The following is a 16,996-nucleotide window of genomic DNA, read 5'->3' as shown; positions in this document are numbered from 1 at the left end:
TAGATGTTTGTATATATATGTGTATGTTTTTTATTTTGTATATATATTTATATTTTTATTTGTATATAGATATGAATATATATGTATTTGTTTTTTGCAGTTTATTTATTTTATTTTAATTTTTTTTTAAAAAAAAAAATTCATAATTTTTTGGAATTTTTTAAAAATATGACGTGGCATGCTGATGTGACAAAAAATCTATGTGGCGTGCCACGTCAGCCGCCACGTGGCGTACCACGTCAGCGGTTAACGGACATTTAATATCGTTTTCAGATTGTGTAGGAAATTGCAGTTAAATTGGGTAGTTCGTGTATCAATTTAGTACTGATAATTTATTGTAGTTTTTTGTCAAATTAAAAATTCGTGTAGGAAAATGTTTCATTTTGTAAAGTTGGTGTAGTAAAGTGTCATTTTCTATAATAGAGATCATCTAAACGGAACGTAGAGATAATATAAAACGATAATTTTTATTTGTTCGTTTGTAAGTTCATTTAATTTTATTTTTTAAAATACAATATCATATAAGCAAATAAAAAAAGGGATAAGGACGGGAAGACAGAAGGAGAGCGGTATACTGAGAGATGGGACACATTCTCGGGCTACACGTAAACCCTGGTTCTCTATCCACCGGCCTTCACTTCTCCGACATTCTCCGATGTCGGAACCTTGATTCGAACTGGGCTTTCCTTCTCCAGACAAAGATTGTCAATTGCAAAGGCAGATTTTATTGCCTTTTCTCCAATAACAACAGAGAGGTCAGCTCCTCCTAAACGTCTCCGTTTTTGCCTGTCGATTGTTTCTCCATTGGCTCTTTATTCTTTGTATTGATTTTATATTCACTTGGAGTTTGATGGGCGTATAGAATCTGGGGAAGAGTTCATTCATTGTGAATTGCTTTGGCTTTTTGCTTGCTTCTGGGATTTTTCTTCCGGGTGATGGTTGGTTGATTTTAATGCCTTTAGTTCCAGGATTCAGATATTCAAGTTTTTAGGTGAATGGTTTCGCAGTCGTCTCAATGGATTAGGGTTTTCAACTTTGTGAATTGATTTGAGAACAAAAAAAAAACACTTGACACAGGGGGAGGCATAGTGACTAGCTTTAGAGGCTTTTTCTGTGTCTTCCCCAAGTCCTCTAAGATGTCGAGTTTCAATTCCAATATAAATTGATTCAAGTACAAAAGCTAGGTTAAAAATGTGAGGTTTAAACCTCTCTTTATATATTGGCCCCAAATCTCTCTCTTTCTCCAATATGGTACACTTATCAATCCGCCCCCGTTAGACAGCGACGTCCACAGCGCTGGGGCAAATCTGGTCACTGATGGGTTCTCGGTCGCTGGCAGCTTCTCTGCCCATCCCCGACCGTTCCTTTCCTGACTGTCCCACAGCCGCCGAGTCGACCGCATGTCCGCAGGAGAACGGCCTGTCAAAGGTCCACCGGAGAGTAGAGAGTTATGCTCTGATACCAATTGATATAATTTGGGCCCTTACTCCACCACAAAAGCTACCTTAAGAGTGAAAGTTTGATCCTCTTTATATATTGGTCCCAAATCCCTCTCTTTCTCCAACGTGAGACACTTATCATTCTGCCCTTTGAGTGTTTAATGTATCAGGTCATGTTAACGCTCGAATCATAGATCTTTTATGGTTTGCATATATAGCTTTCTAAGTTTGAGTTCAAGCTTGATTTGTTTCTTGATAAGAGGTTGCTAATGGATTCTGAATTTAAGATACAATCTATAGTTTTTAGTAATTTGCGTAATCGGTACTGATAAAACTTCAAAAGAATGGGTATGCGGCGGTTAGTTGTAAAATTGGATTTTTACAAATGGAGCTTGTGGACTCCCTGCTAAAACTCTGCTTATCTTTCGTGGCCATCATTGAAAGCATGTGTAGAATCGGGTCCTTGTTTTTCTCGATATTTTTGCTAGATAAGAACCAGAAATGATACACAATGAGCAGCAGAGACTACCAGAACAAGAAGATTACACGATATCAATTGTAGTGTTATAGCTTGGGAGAATCAAGAATGATTCCTGGAAACTTGTTCTCCTTTGCATATCTGGGTAGTAGTTTGCTTACTGAGATGTCATTTTGAACGTTATCCATACTGTTTTAAGTTATATTTCATCTTTTTCGAGCACTTTCCCTTGTCAAAATAAATGGCATTTCCGTCATTTCTAAAATACGAGAAATGGAAAATCGGGGCTTCCCCAGGATCCCAACTGATAGAATTTCCTCTGGTTTACTTAGAGAAGAGCTTATGAAGCAGTAGTAAAACAGAAAGAAGACTTGATCCAGAAGATTCTACCTTAAAGATTGTTACATGGTTCAGTAGCAGTGTAGCTTTAGACATGGAGAAAAGTAACATTATCTGGTCTGTTGGCTATTGTTATGGAGTTAGATTTAGCTGAACTGTCAATTTACGGTGCAGGAACAAGCACGTAAAGCACTGGAAAGTGCCCTTGGTGGGAAGAAGAATGAATTCGAGATGTGGAACAAAGAGATCAAGCAAAGGGAAGAATCGGGTGGCGGAAAAGACGGAAGTGGAGGAAGAGGAGGCTGGTTTGGAGGTGGCGGATGGTTTGGTTGGTCCAATGGCGATCATTTCTGGAGCGAAACCCAACAGGCAGGCCTTACTGTCTTAGCCATCGTTATCATGGTAAGCTTTTTTGTCCTATTGGTAGTGAGAATGGAACACTGAAAAAGCATCTAAATGAATTTGGCAAGCCATCCAATTGCAGAGAAACACCATTGAAACAAAACCCGGAAAGATTTATAGAGAATATTAGCAGATGAGAAATGGATATTATGGTTCTTTAGGAGATCAAAAGGAGAAACTTTTTTGTCTGAAAACCGGTTATTATTTGTTTGGTGATTGCAGTATATGATTGTCGCGAAAGGAGAAACGCTAGCCGCTCTTGTGTTCAACCCGTTGTTGTATGGTTTACGAGGAACCCGAGAAGGTTTTACTTCTCTAACATCAAAGCTCATGGGAAGAAAAGCTTCTGAAAGCGACAATGGTGATTCAGACAAGACATGGAAGAAGGAAGAGTACGGATATGTCTCCGCTAAAGAAAGCGTTGTCCGAAAATGGGGAAGTGACTGAAAATCTTTACTTACGTTTGACGTCGTAAAGATTTCCGGATTTTTCAGGGATTTGGCTTTGAACATTAGAGAAGATACAACGTAGATTTGGATTGTCTTCTTGTAAACGAAATGCTTCAGCTGTATTCCTTTTCAGAAATGTTTTCTTTGTTAAAGAGAAGATACATCTCCATATCTCCAAGACTCTTGGCATTGGCTCTGAGAATTTCCGGGTCTAAATATAACCAAATCAGACCCACTGAAACGTGAAATGTGCACCCGACAAAACCACGGACCAAAGCTATGTAAGTAACAACAAGACCCATGCAGAAGCTAAAGTACCATCTTAAAAGCAACGCAATGATATTTCACCACAAAACCAAACCACCGAACTCAAGACTTTAGTTGCAGTGTTTAAAAGGGGGAAAAAAGTCACACTACAATATCTTTCGAGGAACAACAGAAAAATGTGGGAGAGAGTTTTCATTTGCTACTTTCACAACAGACTTCAGTCAAAGCCTTCCATCATCAGGAGACCCATCATACCGACCATTCATAATCTCATATCAGAAGCTTCTCTATGGCATCCTGCAAAAAAGTTTCACACCTCGAATGAGAAGAGATTTTAGAACATCAACTCTTTTAGGAGGTTGCGAGGAAAAAGTAATACCTTGAGCTGCTGAATTTGTGACTTCAACTGGCTAGCTTCGTTTGATGTAACCGAGCAAGCAATCACCGGTCTTGTCACACCGCATGCCCTTCCAAGTGCTTGTTTCGACGGTACAAACACATACGGCACATTCTGCAGTGGTTCAGAGTGAGGAGAAAAAGGGTTCAAACTAGGAAATCCAAAAGAGCCAAAGGCAAGCATTCAGTTAATCGAAGGAATCTGTCCAGCTATGAAAAAAGACCAACTAAACTATACAGAAAAATACTGAACAAAATGTTACAAGAGAAAGCATCTTGAAGCCAAACCCAGAAAAAGGACCAAGAAGAAGTAGCTTCAGATCTGCCTAACACTCCAGGAAGAACTTTCTTTTTGCATAAAGAAACTAATATTTACAAAAAGAAAATAATTCCTTAAAGCTTCAGCGACACGAGCATCGTGATGGCCTACAACCATCTCAATGTGTAATCACCAATATCTACCAGCCAACTGATCTCACGTATATAAAATCCACCAAATAAATCTTTCATTGAATAGTCTTACTAACAGGTGACAACGAAGAACAATAACTAGAAAATGAGATGAGCAGCAAAAACAATTCAAGGAATAGATCACTGTTATGGACAACGAATCGAGTGAAACAGGTATGGGAGAGGGGATCAAACCTTGTCCTCAGCAAGCAATGGAAGATGAAGCAGAATCTCGAGAGGCTCTGTATCAGCAGCCATCACCACAAACTCAGAAATCCCACGGTTCAATGTCTTCGTAGCTGAAAACCCAAAGACCCCAAATAAACAAAACAGAATCAACGAAGAACAATCTCGTCTACAATCACAACAGGCCGAAACACCTGTGAAGAGCAGCTAGGGTTGGTCTTACTTCCCTGACAAGAGTATACTGTATATTATTATCCACCAAGGTCACTGAGCATGATGAGATGAATTAGGAAATAGCACTTGTATAATGTTTGCTGATCATATTCATATCACGACAGGTCGGTGGAGTCAAATGCCAAGCAGGGGCTCTCAGAGCTTCCGAGTAACAATGTATCGGCTGAACAAGATCGAGAATCGTGATCGTCAACTGAGCATCCGCAAGCGGGTACGCCTTGGGGTTTACTGTTTCCAACGTCTGCATAGCAAAAATGCCGAAAAATTAAAACGGAAATCTCAGAAACCAAATTCCCTGAAATCGAAAATAGAATCCCAAAAATTTCAAGGAACGATGAAAATAGAAATTAATTACCATCTCCGCCTGAAGTTGAAGAAGTGATGAGCAGCTAGGGTTTTGGAGAGACTGGAAGAATCTAGGGTTTTAGAGGCAAACTTCGCGAGCGTAGTAACATATAAATCGTATATGTGGGGCTGGGCCGAGTATGTTTGGACCAAATAGACACAAAGCCCATGATGGTGGGAAAAAACCCTCAAACTTGGAGATTAACATATTAAACATTTAGATCTTCCAAATTAAATATTAAAATTTTTCCGAAAAATAATATAAAATATAATCAAATTGACATATAAAAACTAAATTATTCAAAAATTGTTTTACCATATTACAAACTCTGCACGATATCCAATTCCCTTAAATCTGTGGCAAACATTAAAATAATGAACAATAAGAATAACAAAAAATTTAAAAAAGCAGATATACATATATACATATACGTATAACTATATATATATACATATACATATATATAATAATCTCGTGTAATTTTTATTAACAAAGATCTTGTTCTTTACAAGATTGAAAGGAGGTAACCACAACTAGGGGTGGTCAATTCGGGTTTCGGTTCGGGTTTGGGTTCAGACTCGGTTTAGTTATATTCAGGTTCAGTTATTTCGGTTATAGAAAAACTATAACCATTCGGTTTTTATATAAAATTCGGTTCGGTTCGCTTCGATTATTTTTCGGTTCGGATTCGATTCAGTGTCAGTAAAAATTTCATTTTTTCAAAGAAATTATCGGTTTTTTTGGTTATTTTTTATTCGGTTCGGTTCAGTTTCGAATTTTTTGGGTTTAAAGAAATTATAACCGTTCGATTTTGATGTAGGGTTCGGTTCGGATACGATTATATCTTATTTGGTTCAGTTCGGCTCGGTTATTCGGTTAATAACCGAACCCTAACCACAACGGATTAAAAAAATTTCAAAGAAACGCGTTTATGCCCTAAGATTAAAGAAAAACAAGGTATACTTGGGGATATTACCCATTCTCATTATTTTTAATGAGAATGTGAAGAGTTATATAAAACTTTAGTATTCTCGATCCTAAGATGAAATAAAGTCCAAACCCCTATAACAAGTAATTTTTTATAGAACGATTTGATTTTGAGATAACGATGTAACATTAGAAATCTATTCAGCATTTTTTTAATTTAAATTCGTTAAACAAAGATTTAATTTTTGGTGCGTTAATTAGGAAACCATACACCATGAGTTATCATTGATGGGCCTTTAGGCCAGAAGTCAAAGCCCATGAAAAAAAAGAGCAATTTAAACCCAAAACAAAAAGGAAACGGAACTCCGGAAACCCTTGGCCTGAGGCACAGACACAGGGAACAACACTGACTCCATTTGCCGGCTTCGAGTTGCAGGTTCAAGCAATCTGTTTCTGTTTTATTCTTCCTTTGATATCTCAATTTCTTGCTGTTTTCTACTTTATTGTTTGAGTTTTATTTTGATTTTCTCTCGATTTCGCATCTGGGTCAAGTTCAGGATTCAATTAGGGTTCTGTGCCTAGGGGTCTATTCGCAGTTTTTCTCCGAATTTCAATCTAAGTCGAAGGAAATGGGATAGCCCACCGAGGATTCTTTAGGTTGATGCTTGAGATTTTGCTTGCTTTTGAGCTATAAGCCTTTGTTTCTGAGAAATGAATTTTCGAATCAATGATTCTCCGAGAACCCTTTAATCAGGAGAGGAAAACATTTCCGAATTCAGGAAGAACTTTTGTTGGGTTTCTCATTCATCTGATGGCATTTTCCTGAATCTCTGATACAGCTCGGGGAGGAACAATGAAGGTGAGATCGTCAGTGAAGAAGATGTGCGAGTTTTGTAGGACGGTCAAACGTCGAGGGCGTGTATATGTGTTATGCTCTTCCAACCCTAAGCACAAGCAGAGGCAGGGATTCTCTTCCATTACTCATGAAGGAATCTCACCTCCTCCGTAAGTGAACTTTCACCCTTCCTTACCTTCCCGCTTTCTTCGATGAATCCATTCATTGCCTCCTTCTCCGTTCCAGATTCCGGGCCTTTGCATCATCGATGTGACGTTAAAGAACCTAATTCATAGGCTTTTCATATGGTGGGTGATTTTATATGATCATCTGCATTCTATAAATTGTCCAAAGACAGACTTTAGTTATTAGAATTTTTGTGAAGATCGTGTTCGGGTTCTAAGTATTTCTGCGATTCTTTTCGCTCCTTCCTTACCGACATAATCCCTGTGAAGAGCAGCTAGGGTTGGTCTTACTTCCCTGACAAGAGTATACTGTATATTATTATCCACCAAGGTCACTGAGCATGATGAGATGAATTAGGAAATAGCACTTGTATAATGTTTGCTGATCATATTCATATCACGACAGGTCGGTGGAGTCAAATGCCAAGCAGGGGCTCTCAGAGCTTCCGAGTAACAATGTATCGGCTGGTCTGGCATCACTCCTGTCGAGAAGGCCTCAGCCTACGGCGGTGTTTGGTTGGAGAGCCGGTCTAGCATCCATTCTGTTCAAACAGGGGAATTAGCACGATACCCGCCCGAGATCCAATCCAAGTAGCATTTTCCCCATTGAATTCCCCGAGTCTTTCTCTGTCCTGATCGCTGTTTTCTCCTGAATTCCCCAGGTGAAATTCTCGTATTTCTCTTCTATATCCGTCGTAAGTTGTTCCTAGGACAGCATAATTGGGTATTTTTCGGAATTCCGGTCGCTGATATACATGCTACTACATTAGGGGGCATTTGAAAGAGACTTTATAAGGTTTAAAATACCAAAATAATCAAATGACATCTAGTAAGCTGTTTCGATGGCATGATTCTTGTTTCTTGGCTTCGCTGTTTAGTTTCTTTGGGTCATGGAGCCCTCTAGTAAAAAGAGAATTTGGTTATTAACCTAATAATTGAGTCGGTCTAAATCAAATAAAATATAACTATAATTGATTCGTGTTCGATGTCCGAATGGTTACGATTTCTCTAATGGTTACGATTTCTCTACTATAGAAAAAATTGAATCCGAATCGAATAAAAAAATAATTGAAAAAATAAGTGAAGAGAAAATGGAAGGGTTGGAAAATCAAAATGAGTGGAAACGAATAATTCATACGGTCGATCCTAAATAAATACCAAGACGCCGTATCCTAGATAAACTTGGGACCAAGATAATGTTGATGTTGAATATTTTTTTACCAATAAAATTTGAAGTTGATCTGAACTCAAATAGGAACAGAATCAAATAAAGATTGAAATGGATATAGTTTTCTCAAATTCGAATATAATCAAAATGAATCGACCAATAAATCGGGTGGCAAATCCAGGTTCCATGGTACAAAATATCAAATTTTGTATTTGGGTTGGAAAGAGTTCAGATCATTATTCAAAAAAACGGATTCATGATCGGATATCTCCCAAATCAATTAGAAGATCACTTCCTTTCTCCCATTCGAGTAATTGGAAATGATTCCCTTTTCCATTATTAGTTTTTGAATCGGGTTGCCCTTTTAAGACATACAAAACAACGACAGCCCATTCCCTGTTTTTTTTTCTATAAAATAATAATATAATATAATGTCCTTGTGTTATGTATAGATCTAAATGGATGTCGGCATTTCATATAATCAACTTTATTATTGTATGCATTGCTACGTTGCATTTATCCATTCATAACCATGCCAAAGTAGATGTGACAAAAAAACCCATCACTTTTTAAATCTTTATATTCATATTTTTTTTTTCTCTTGGATCCTATCCAGATCATAAAACTTTTTCTATTCAGTTAAAAAAAATATCACATATTTTTCCCAACATATATTATTTTTAAGAATTTGATCATTGCATCACTTTCTAAAAACATTAATTTCTTATAAACTCAGAAATAGCATATGTTAATTTTTGTTTCCCTCCAATACAAAATCACAATTGCTATATTAATGCAAATATTCAAGTCGAAGTGATAATCATGAAATCAAAATAAGCAAATTTGGACCTCTCAGGGAGTCGACATCACCATTTCTCCACCGTTGAGCCTCGGCGAGTGGGCTCCACGTTCCACGGTACCCACTCTCCAGTCTCCACCTCAATAATGCGAAAAGTAGGCCCCACATGTACGTGACATTGGCCAATCAACAAGCTCTACTGCTCCTTGAGCATATGCATGCACGTTGACTGACTTGAAAGATCCTTTTTCTCTTTTCGTGGGGCTTTTTTTTTTCTCATAAAAATACATTTTTTTTTGAAAGCCTTGGAGTACAATTGTTTAGGTGTTTTTGTCTTGGAAAATGAGTTGAAATCCATATAGTTTTAGCAATATTTTTTAAGGTTTTTAATTCTGATTTAATAGTATATTTATGAAAATTTATATATGAAATTAATATATTTTAAAAAATAATATATATATATATATATTAATCTTAATCTAGTTTTAAATTCTAATAACTTTAAATTCAATCAAAATTGAATAATATAAAAACAATATTATTATAATTGGTATAATAAAATAAAATCAAAATTTAAATGCGAATGATTCCTATTGGAAGAGGACTTAGAGGAGCGGGGGACCTCTGCTCCATTTGGCAAATGAATGTCAGCCGCCGGGCACATGGAATCTGTGAGCCGTACATTTCAAGACTGGGACCCACCGTTTGGGGTACCGCGTACTTCGGCCTTGAGTCTTGACCGTCCACTTGGAAATATCATCGTCTTCTTGCTTGAAGCCTTGAAGGCCTCGCGTTTGGCCCAACGCTAAAAATCTTTTGGCGTTCACGTTTGCGTTTGGGGCTAGCGTTTACCTTTGTATTATTATTATTATTATTATTATTTTTCTATACAAGAACTAGTGTTCCAAAGGTATGATGTTATTAACTTGATCCAAGAGTTACGTCCTATATAGATTTAGTTATTTTGATTGTTTAATATTAAAAAAAATATGATCGAACGGAAGTAAGAGTATTAACCCATCTTAAGATATCTTTATATATTAAACTTGTATTTAGTACATTTGTTTTTGATAAAGGGATCAATTATTTAGTACATTTGTTACAAGGGATTAATTATTTAGTTTTTTTGGTTAGAATTAGGTTGCATTTTATTTAAATTCGATTATTTCTATTTTAAAAAATTATAACCGTTTGATTTTTATATTGAATTTGACTATATTTCGTTCGTTTTTAGTTTTTATTGACAAATATATTTATTTTTTTAAAAAAAATTTAATTATTGTTTATTTGTTTTTTCGATTTTAAAAAATAATAATTAATCAACTTTTTTATATCAGATTTAGTTTAGTTATAATTATATATTATTAGATTTAAATTATTCGGATATTAATGAAATAAACCATCTCTATTTATTACATCTTCTATTTTAGATATATTTTGTTACATAAGCGACTGAAAAAAAAGCTAATGGGAAAAAAATGATTAGTGAAATCACAAACGACATGAAACGCTGATAAAAAAAAATCTCATAAACGACAAAAGAAAAATACCAGCGGACAGTCCATAATGCAACATGAAAATCATATTTAAATGCCCAACTTGAAGAACTAATAAACAAAAAAACCCACGTGACGAAAACTCAATCAACGGTCCAGATTTCATTTCCTTGACACATCCTCTCTCGCCTATATAATACACGAAAACTCCTTTGTTCAAACTGAGAAAACTCGAGAGTTTTTTTTTTTACTCGATTGGAGAAAATGCTGTTGCGAAGTGCATCGACGCCGGTTCTGAATTCCTTAGTTCATGTCTTGAGTCCTAGGGAATCTCCCTTCGATGCGGAATTCGTTCATCATATTCCGCGGACCCGCTCGGTGATGCTGTCGGCGTCTCCGTGCTGCTGTTACAGCCCTATCTCTGTACACTCCAGTGACGATTCAGCGAGGAGGATGAGCAGGGCGATGTCGGAGAGTGATCTCCGGCAGTTATCGGAGAAGACAACGCCGGCGAGTAAGTTTACGAATGGTGCTTTGGTGGAGGAGAAGAGAGATGAAGGGATCGGGTTCGGTTTGTTTCGTGCGTCTTCGTTGGAGTGCGGATTTGGGTTGGGTGCTGCTCCGGAGGAAGGTTATGAGGTTTTGGTTGGCACTGGTGCCGGCGGGAAGATCTACGACGGCGACGGCGGTTCTAACGGTGGTGATGGAGACGGAGGTTGTGGTTCGTGGGACCCGAACCATGGAAATGATGTCATAGAAGCTCACTACCAGAAGTTGATTGCGGCAAACCCTGGAAATGCGCTTCTTCTCAGCAATTACGCAAAGTTCTTGAAGGAGGTATACCTTTTTTCTTCTACTGGTGTAGTTTCTGAATCTGAAATGAGATCTATGTTCAGTAAGAACTGCATTAAAGTCATGGGCTTTGAGAAAAGATGAAAATCTGTTGTTAATATTTCTTCGGTTGTGATTGAAACAGGTTCGAGGAGATCTATTGAAAGCAGAGGAATATTGCGGGAGGGCTATTTTGGCCAATCCAAAAGACGGGGATGTTCTGTCGATGTATGGGGAATTGATATGGCAGAGCCATGGAGATTCATCTCGAGCCGAGACATACTTCCACCAAGCTGTGAAAGCTGCTCCTGATGATTGGTGAGTCTTTTGGGTTCCTTACAAGCTCCTTGCTTGTTGAAACCTGAGTTCAAATCACCTTGCCTTTCCGTGTTCCTCCCGTTAATTCCTTTGCAAAGTTATGTTTTTTTCTATCAGGGTTTTGCTAAAGTTGTTTGCTTTTGTTTCCCTCTGTTGCCACAGTTATGTTCATGCATCATATGCTCGATTTCTGTGGGATGCTGAAGATGGAGATGAAGATGAAGAGGGGGAAGAAGAACTCGAGAGCCAAAGAGCAAATCTGAATTTCTTCAGTGGACCGTCTCCAATAACGTCGCCTGCATAAACTTATTCCGGTGGCGATCTCCTTGTATAATACAAGATTAGATGATGCTAACCAACTAACCCTGTTGTTAAATTCCACTTCTTTTGTAGTTTTCCTTTTTGCTTTTCTTGGTATTCTTCTGCTTGAGATTTAGGGTTTCCTTCCTTGTAGCCATATAACGGAGAAAGAAAGTAAGGGTAGATGGAATAAAAAGTTTTGCTTCCGATGGATGTCAATGTCTCTGTCTCCGGCAAGTTTTCCCGTTTTGTCAAATGATTGTGATGGAAGTGCAGAAGATGGTTCATACATAACTCTCAAAGGTGCTATACTAGTTTTCTTCTTGACAAATGGTTTTGTCTGCTTTATGACTGAACTATTCAGACATGTAGCAGTTCCGGTCGCAAGGTTTGGTGAGCCTAACCCAATCCCAATAACATGATCCACTTCAGATTCTCAGCGATGAAACCAGGCAATTAGAGCTTGATACGGTCGGGAGTACCCGACTCTGAACCCATTTCTCTCGGGTCCCGGAGTTCGAAACCTGTTGTACCCATGTCATTCGGATATCCGGGATTACCCTGTCGGTGGTGAGGCGGCGAGACAAGAGGAGCGACCTAACTCTAAACTCTATGTGAGTTTAAGATGATTAATTTGTTCTGCCAAACTCGTCCCTTGCCTCGAACCCAACCTTTAACCCTAGACGAGTCATAGTGACGGGTGTCTGCGGTGGATGGATGACATTGACACCTTAAACTGAATTCGAAAGGTCCCTTTTTCATCCCGCCGATGGATGAACACCTGATTTTCGGGTGTCAGCCCCATGGGCAAATATCGACAACCGCGTGAAAGTGTAGATCATCCATCATGGTTGCTGAAGCAGGTCACTTTCGTCTTCTTCTCCACTCTCCAAGATCCTTGGAGAGTTGAACACAATGCTTGCTTCGTCTCGCATCACATGTAAAAATCTGCAAAGCCAAGTTGGAATATTCCCTTTCCTATTTGCTGATTGATCATTCATTATGGTCGATGAGTAAGTCACCTATGCTTACGGTTGTAGTTGTCCGGAATACGACAATGGATTATTAAATTATAATTCGAATGTTTTTTTTTTATGATAGCAAACACTGTTAATTTAAGCAGTGTATTTGATAGCTTATCAGTAATCTACTCAATTACCCTGGACGGAAACGACATTTAAATTTCAACATAAAATTAGAACATTTTTCTTTAAAAGAGGAAGGGAACAAAACCTTGGGCTTGAAGTTAAATGGGTCTAACAAAAAGGCCCATAAAAGCCCAAAAGATCCGCATGTCCTTCGCGCCGGAGATTCTCTGATTTCACTCTGCGTTCTCGTTTTACTCCGTTGGTCTTCTTCTTCTTCTTCTTCTCTCAGGTATACTTCCATAAACCCTAACCCTAGCTTCAGTTTCGCCTTTGTTCGATTCCTTGTCGTTTGCGTGGAATCTTCAAACCTGGTCTCTTTCTCTCTCTTCTCTTCTCTTCTTCCTCCTCCGCCTTCTTCTGGTACTTTTACTTCTGGGATTCTTTGAGGGTTTTTCCCTCTGGATTTCGCCAATTTTTCCCTAAATTTTTGTATGGTCTAATTGGGCGCTTTGTTTTTTTGTTTATTTCTACCAATGTTTAGTTCTTAGATTTCAATCCAGTTCAAGCCTTAGTTTTTATGTACCCGTTCTGTTCCCGTGCCTTTTCTCAGGTATACGCCGCCAATGGCGGGTAGCATTATCATGTTCGAGGATATTTTCGTGGTGGATAAGTTGGACCCTGATGGGAAAAAGTTTGATAAAGGTTTGATCATTTGAAGCTCTTAATGTTCGTTACGCCTTCATGGTTATTCGTGTGTTTTCACGGTGGAATTGATCTCAAGCGTAATAGATATCCTTTCTGACTTTGGTGTAGTCTATACTGTGGAAGATAGAACCATCAGCTCCTATAGATATTCCTATAATATACGAAAAATCCTGATTTGCGGTATATATGCAAGGCAACTGAAGTGTATGATTCGTGTATAGTTTGTAACAACATGTGTCTATCTTATGCAACTTGGCGTAGTTTCGGAAAATGGGATTCAAATTCTTCTTGGGTTGTCGGGGAAATCTCTTCTTTGTCGGTGATCATAGCTTTGTGCACCGGGCTGCCCTATCGGTGATCATAGCTCTACCGGCTGATTGATCAAAGTTGCTTAGAGCAAGATCAAAGTTATCATCAAAATGAAAGTTGAATACATTTTTTTGGAGCTATAACGTCGTGTGAATATGTCGTTTGGAACTACGGCTGATCTTTAAGTTTTTTAGTGTCCGGAAGTTTGTTTATGTGAAGTGACTTGCGGTAGCACTTTCTTCTCGGATCATTTATAGTGTGGCAGTAACACTCTCCGTGACTACAGTTACTCGCATCGAAGCAAGGAGTCACAATTTGGAAATGTTCATGCATTTAGATATCAACACAGAGATATATCCGATGGCTGTGGGGGAGAAATTCACATTGGCATTGGCTCACACTTTGAACCTCGACGGAACCCCCGATACCGGATATTATACTCCGGTAAAGAGACGTTTTATAATCCACTTTCTTTGTGTGTGTAGATTAACTAGTACTGAGGTTTTTCCGCTGATCATCTCCAGGGATTGAAGAGATCGCTGGCGGATAAGTACGAGTATGTGATGCATGGGAAGCTATACAAGATCTCGGAGCGGGAGGGCAAATCTCCCCGAGCGTGAGAATCCCGAACCAAACCCCGAAAAAAAAAAAAAATTCTTGTTTTGTTTTCGGAAGTTCCGGTGCAATGAGTAAAGCCCATGATGGATATAACTTTTGTGGTTTCAGAGAGATATACGTTTCGTACGGAGGGCTGCTGATGATGCTTCAGGGAGATCCAGCTCACATCTCTCACTTTGAACTCGACCAGCGGATATTCCTCCTCGTTCGGAAGCTTTGAATTACCAACAACACCCTCATCCCCCCATTCTCTCTGTCTTTCACATGGCTTTAAAGCTTGTTGTTTGTTCTGTTCCAGAATTGTTGTTGCGAAGACGAAGATACGGTCTTTACCTGATAAAGACTTCCTTTTTGGTCCACTTTAGTCTTCTCGTCCTTTTAACTCACCATTGTTTATTCTTTGTAGGTTCAACATATATATATATATATATATATATATATATATCTATATTATATAATCCCAAAAAGTTTGAGCATCTGGTCCTCTGAGAAAAAAAGGTTATTCAATTCATTATATAACAATTTACATATTTTAATTTCAGTGTCATATTGACAATTTGTTTTTTCCGTAAGTTATTTTTCTATTATAGATCTGTAGAAAAATACACATTTTAAGTGACGTAGATATTTATAAAACTATTCAATCAGCGTAATCAATCATGCTAGTAAGTAGTAACTCCTCAATCACGTGATTGAAAACGACATTTTAGATTAAAATAAAAATATATCCAAAAAAACAGACTTAAAAAAGCATGGGCTTCAACTAAATGGGCCTATAGAAAAGCCCAATAAGACCATAACATAGGCCTAACCGTTTTTAGACGAGTGACCTCTTTTGTTTTTCTCCTTCTCAGGTCCAATTAGCCTCTCGGATCCCCAAGCCCAAATCCCTCTCTCTCTCTCTCCACCGGCGGACTCCAAGATCGGCTCCTACCCACCATCTTCACTGTGCCGGAGATACTATTTTTGCCTCCGGAATCTAAATTTGATCTTCCCGTCTTCTTCTTGCAGGTATAGTTCCAGAAACCCTAACCCTAGCTTCGTTTTCGCCTTAGTTTGATTACTGGTGTTTTATGTTCGATTTGTTACCCCGAATTTCTCCTTCGCTGAGGTTGTAGATCTTAAATTTCGATGAGCTAAGTTATTTCCTTGCTCGATTAGAGAACAGTTCGTGTATAAATCGGATCTTATACGATTCCTGTACGTACGTAGGAGGTCTAAGCTCGTGTCGTCGGCCTTGTTTATCGATATCTACTCGTAAAATTTTCATGTTTGCTCTGTTTCATTTCGTGCTTCGGGAGCAAAAGCTTGAAAAGATTTACAACTCGTCTTGGAGGCAAACTCGAAATTGAAAAAAATTTACTGGATCGGTATTTAAATTGAATGATTCCTTATAGGCCCAGTTGTTTCGGGTCGTAAATGGACCCAAGGCCCATAATTGTAGTAAACAATTATTTTCCCCTGCAGGGAAAAAAAAAAACACAATCTGGAAATTCATGGTAGCATCGAACCGAAATACATAATAATAATATACACCAGTCTAATAAAAAAAAAAGGGTTTCCGTATTTTTCAATAGTTTTCTGGTTGTGTTTTGTAATGATGTTTGCCACTCTCCTTGTTTTTTTTGTTGTGAATCAAAACTCAAGGTTCTTGATTTATAGTTCAGAAATGGTGTTAACTTAGTTAGTTCAGGGATGCTATGCTATTCCTCATCTTGGTATGTTTTTTTCAGGATCCTAGTTTAATCCCCAGATTGTGGAGAAGTACTACATTGTTTTTCATGTGGTTGGTTCTTTTTGTCTTGCTTCTATTGAGTCCTGTTTCCGTTTTCCTTTCAGAGGACTTCAGAGCAAGAATCTGTCAGAAAATATGGAAACATCTGATGAGATCTACGATAATGATGGGACGGTAACCCCAGAAACACGAGGGGGAAAGCCTCGGAAAAGGAAGTCGACGGTGTGGGAGCACTTCACCATTGAGGATGCAGGTCCCGGATGCAGAATGGCATGTTGCAAGGGGTGTAAACGGAGATTTTCTTACAGTAATGGATTTAAAGTCTTGGGTACCAGTCATCTTAGGCGCCACATCTACAACGGGACTTGCCCAGCACGCCTTCATCTCCAGGGGAATAATCAGCTGTCACCATACACACTCGAGAATGTCACACAGAGAAGACAATACCAGACGTCTAGCACACCCTACATTCCATTCGATCAGGACCGTTGCCACCGTGAGATCGCCAAGATGATCATCATGCATGATTACCCTCTTCACATGGTTGAATGTCCCGGATTTGTGTCATTTGTCCAGAGTCTTCAGCCTCAGTTTGAGATGGTGAACTTCAACACCGTTCAAGGAGACTGTGTCGCGACTTACCTTGCAGAAAAGCAGAATGTCATGAAATATCTCGAAGGCATTCCCACGTGGCGT

The 16,996-nt window shown here is 38.5% G+C and overlaps 6 protein-coding genes across 8 annotated transcripts in view; 5 read left to right on the top strand and 1 right to left on the bottom strand.

Annotated features, from left to right (window-relative positions):
• The first annotated feature begins 547 nt into the window (after positions 1-547).
• LOC104799643 lies at positions 548-3,280 on the top strand. Its single transcript, XM_010522276.2, has 3 exons — positions 548-755; positions 2,431-2,658; positions 2,881-3,280. Exons 1-3 carry the CDS (start codon positions 582-584, stop codon positions 3,103-3,105), a joined length of 627 nt encoding a protein of 208 aa, XP_010520578.1. The 5' UTR covers positions 548-581; the 3' UTR covers positions 3,106-3,280.
• A 132-nt stretch (positions 3,281-3,412) lies between these two features.
• On the bottom strand, positions 3,413-5,086 carry LOC104799743 (NHP2-like protein 1). Its single transcript, XM_010522384.1, has 5 exons — positions 4,996-5,086; positions 4,707-4,881; positions 4,416-4,600; positions 3,754-3,885; positions 3,413-3,671 (listed from the first exon to the last, which is right to left on the bottom strand). The coding sequence occupies exons 1-5, from the start codon at positions 4,996-4,998 to the stop codon at positions 3,645-3,647; spliced, it is 522 nt and encodes a 173-aa protein (XP_010520686.1). The 5' UTR covers positions 4,999-5,086; the 3' UTR covers positions 3,413-3,644.
• Positions 5,087-6,266: 1,180 nt separating this feature from the next.
• On the top strand, positions 6,267-7,781 carry LOC104799642. 2 transcript variants are annotated; one of them, XM_010522274.1, is made up of 3 exons: positions 6,267-6,349; positions 6,753-6,918; positions 7,340-7,781. In XM_010522274.1, exons 2-3 carry the CDS (start codon positions 6,767-6,769, stop codon positions 7,494-7,496), a joined length of 309 nt encoding a protein of 102 aa, XP_010520576.1. In that variant the 5' UTR covers positions 6,267-6,349; positions 6,753-6,766; the 3' UTR covers positions 7,497-7,781. The 2 variants fall into 2 exon arrangements, with proteins under 2 accessions (XP_010520576.1, XP_010520577.1); XM_010522275.2 differs by lacking the exon at positions 6,267-6,349 and adding an exon at positions 6,376-6,570.
• Positions 7,782-10,599: 2,818 nt separating this feature from the next.
• Positions 10,600-12,064, top strand: LOC104799641. The gene is made up of 3 exons (XM_010522273.1): positions 10,600-11,233; positions 11,373-11,545; positions 11,708-12,064. The coding sequence occupies exons 1-3, from the start codon at positions 10,661-10,663 to the stop codon at positions 11,847-11,849; spliced, it is 888 nt and encodes a 295-aa protein (XP_010520575.1). The 5' UTR covers positions 10,600-10,660; the 3' UTR covers positions 11,850-12,064.
• A 1,071-nt stretch (positions 12,065-13,135) lies between these two features.
• On the top strand, positions 13,136-14,924 carry LOC104799640 (DNA-directed RNA polymerases II, IV and V subunit 8B-like). 2 transcript variants are annotated; one of them, XM_010522271.1, is made up of 5 exons: positions 13,136-13,222; positions 13,544-13,635; positions 14,234-14,391; positions 14,472-14,563; positions 14,674-14,924. In XM_010522271.1, the coding sequence occupies exons 2-5, from the start codon at positions 13,557-13,559 to the stop codon at positions 14,783-14,785; spliced, it is 441 nt and encodes a 146-aa protein (XP_010520573.1). In that variant the 5' UTR covers positions 13,136-13,222; positions 13,544-13,556; the 3' UTR covers positions 14,786-14,924. The 2 variants fall into 2 exon arrangements, with proteins under 2 accessions (XP_010520573.1, XP_010520574.1); XM_010522272.1 differs by lacking the exon at positions 13,136-13,222 and adding an exon at positions 13,223-13,304.
• Positions 14,925-15,514: 590 nt separating this feature from the next.
• Positions 15,515-16,996, top strand: part of LOC104799639 (zinc finger BED domain-containing protein DAYSLEEPER-like) — a 3,316-nt gene continuing 1,834 nt past the window's right edge. The window contains exons 1-2 of the mRNA XM_010522270.1: positions 15,515-15,576; positions 16,405-16,984. Of these exons, the coding sequence (XP_010520572.1) occupies positions 16,436-16,984 (549 nt within the window). The 5' untranslated portion in view covers positions 15,515-15,576; positions 16,405-16,435. The remainder of the gene's footprint in view (positions 15,577-16,404; positions 16,985-16,996) is intronic.

This window comes from Tarenaya hassleriana, unplaced genomic scaffold, assembly GCF_000463585.1.
Source record: "Tarenaya hassleriana unplaced genomic scaffold, ASM46358v1 Cleome6, whole genome shotgun sequence".
NCBI classification, from domain to species: Eukaryota; Viridiplantae; Streptophyta; class Magnoliopsida; order Brassicales; family Cleomaceae; genus Tarenaya; species Tarenaya hassleriana.
This window is presented reverse-complemented; position numbering and strand designations above follow the sequence as displayed.

Bases quoted from the DNA above. Each gene is read 5' to 3' on its own strand.
- LOC104799643 (XM_010522276.2), top strand. From the start codon at position 582: ATGGGACACATTCTCGGGCTACACGTAAACCCTGGTTCTCTATCCACC. The intron at 756-2,430 runs GTCAGCTCCTCC...TTTACGGTGCAG, and splicing joins TCTCCAATAACAACAGAGAG to GAACAAGCACGTAAAGCACT. The intron at 2,659-2,880 runs GTAAGCTTTTTT...TGGTGATTGCAG, and splicing joins TCTTAGCCATCGTTATCATG to TATATGATTGTCGCGAAAGG.
- LOC104799743 (XM_010522384.1), bottom strand. The intron at 3,886-4,415 runs GTTTGATCCCCT...GAACCACTGCAG, and splicing joins CATTGCTTGCTGAGGACAAG to AATGTGCCGTATGTGTTTGT. The intron at 3,672-3,753 runs GTATTACTTTTT...ACTTTTTTGCAG, and splicing joins CACAAATTCAGCAGCTCAAG to GATGCCATAGAGAAGCTTCT.
- LOC104799642 (XM_010522274.1), top strand. From the start codon at position 6,767: ATGAAGGTGAGATCGTCAGTGAAGAAGATGTGCGAGTTTTGTAGGACG. The intron at 6,919-7,339 runs GTAAGTGAACTT...ATATCACGACAG, and splicing joins GAAGGAATCTCACCTCCTCC to GTCGGTGGAGTCAAATGCCA.
- LOC104799641 (XM_010522273.1), top strand. From the start codon at position 10,661: ATGCTGTTGCGAAGTGCATCGACGCCGGTTCTGAATTCCTTAGTTCAT. The intron at 11,234-11,372 runs GTATACCTTTTT...TGATTGAAACAG, and splicing joins ACGCAAAGTTCTTGAAGGAG to GTTCGAGGAGATCTATTGAA. The intron at 11,546-11,707 runs GTGAGTCTTTTG...CTGTTGCCACAG, and splicing joins AAAGCTGCTCCTGATGATTG to TTATGTTCATGCATCATATG.
- LOC104799640 (XM_010522271.1), top strand. From the start codon at position 13,557: ATGGCGGGTAGCATTATCATGTTCGAGGATATTTTCGTGGTGGATAAG. The intron at 13,636-14,233 runs GTTTGATCATTT...CCGTGACTACAG, and splicing joins TGGGAAAAAGTTTGATAAAG to TTACTCGCATCGAAGCAAGG. The intron at 14,564-14,673 runs GTGAGAATCCCG...TTGTGGTTTCAG, and splicing joins GAGGGCAAATCTCCCCGAGC to AGAGATATACGTTTCGTACG.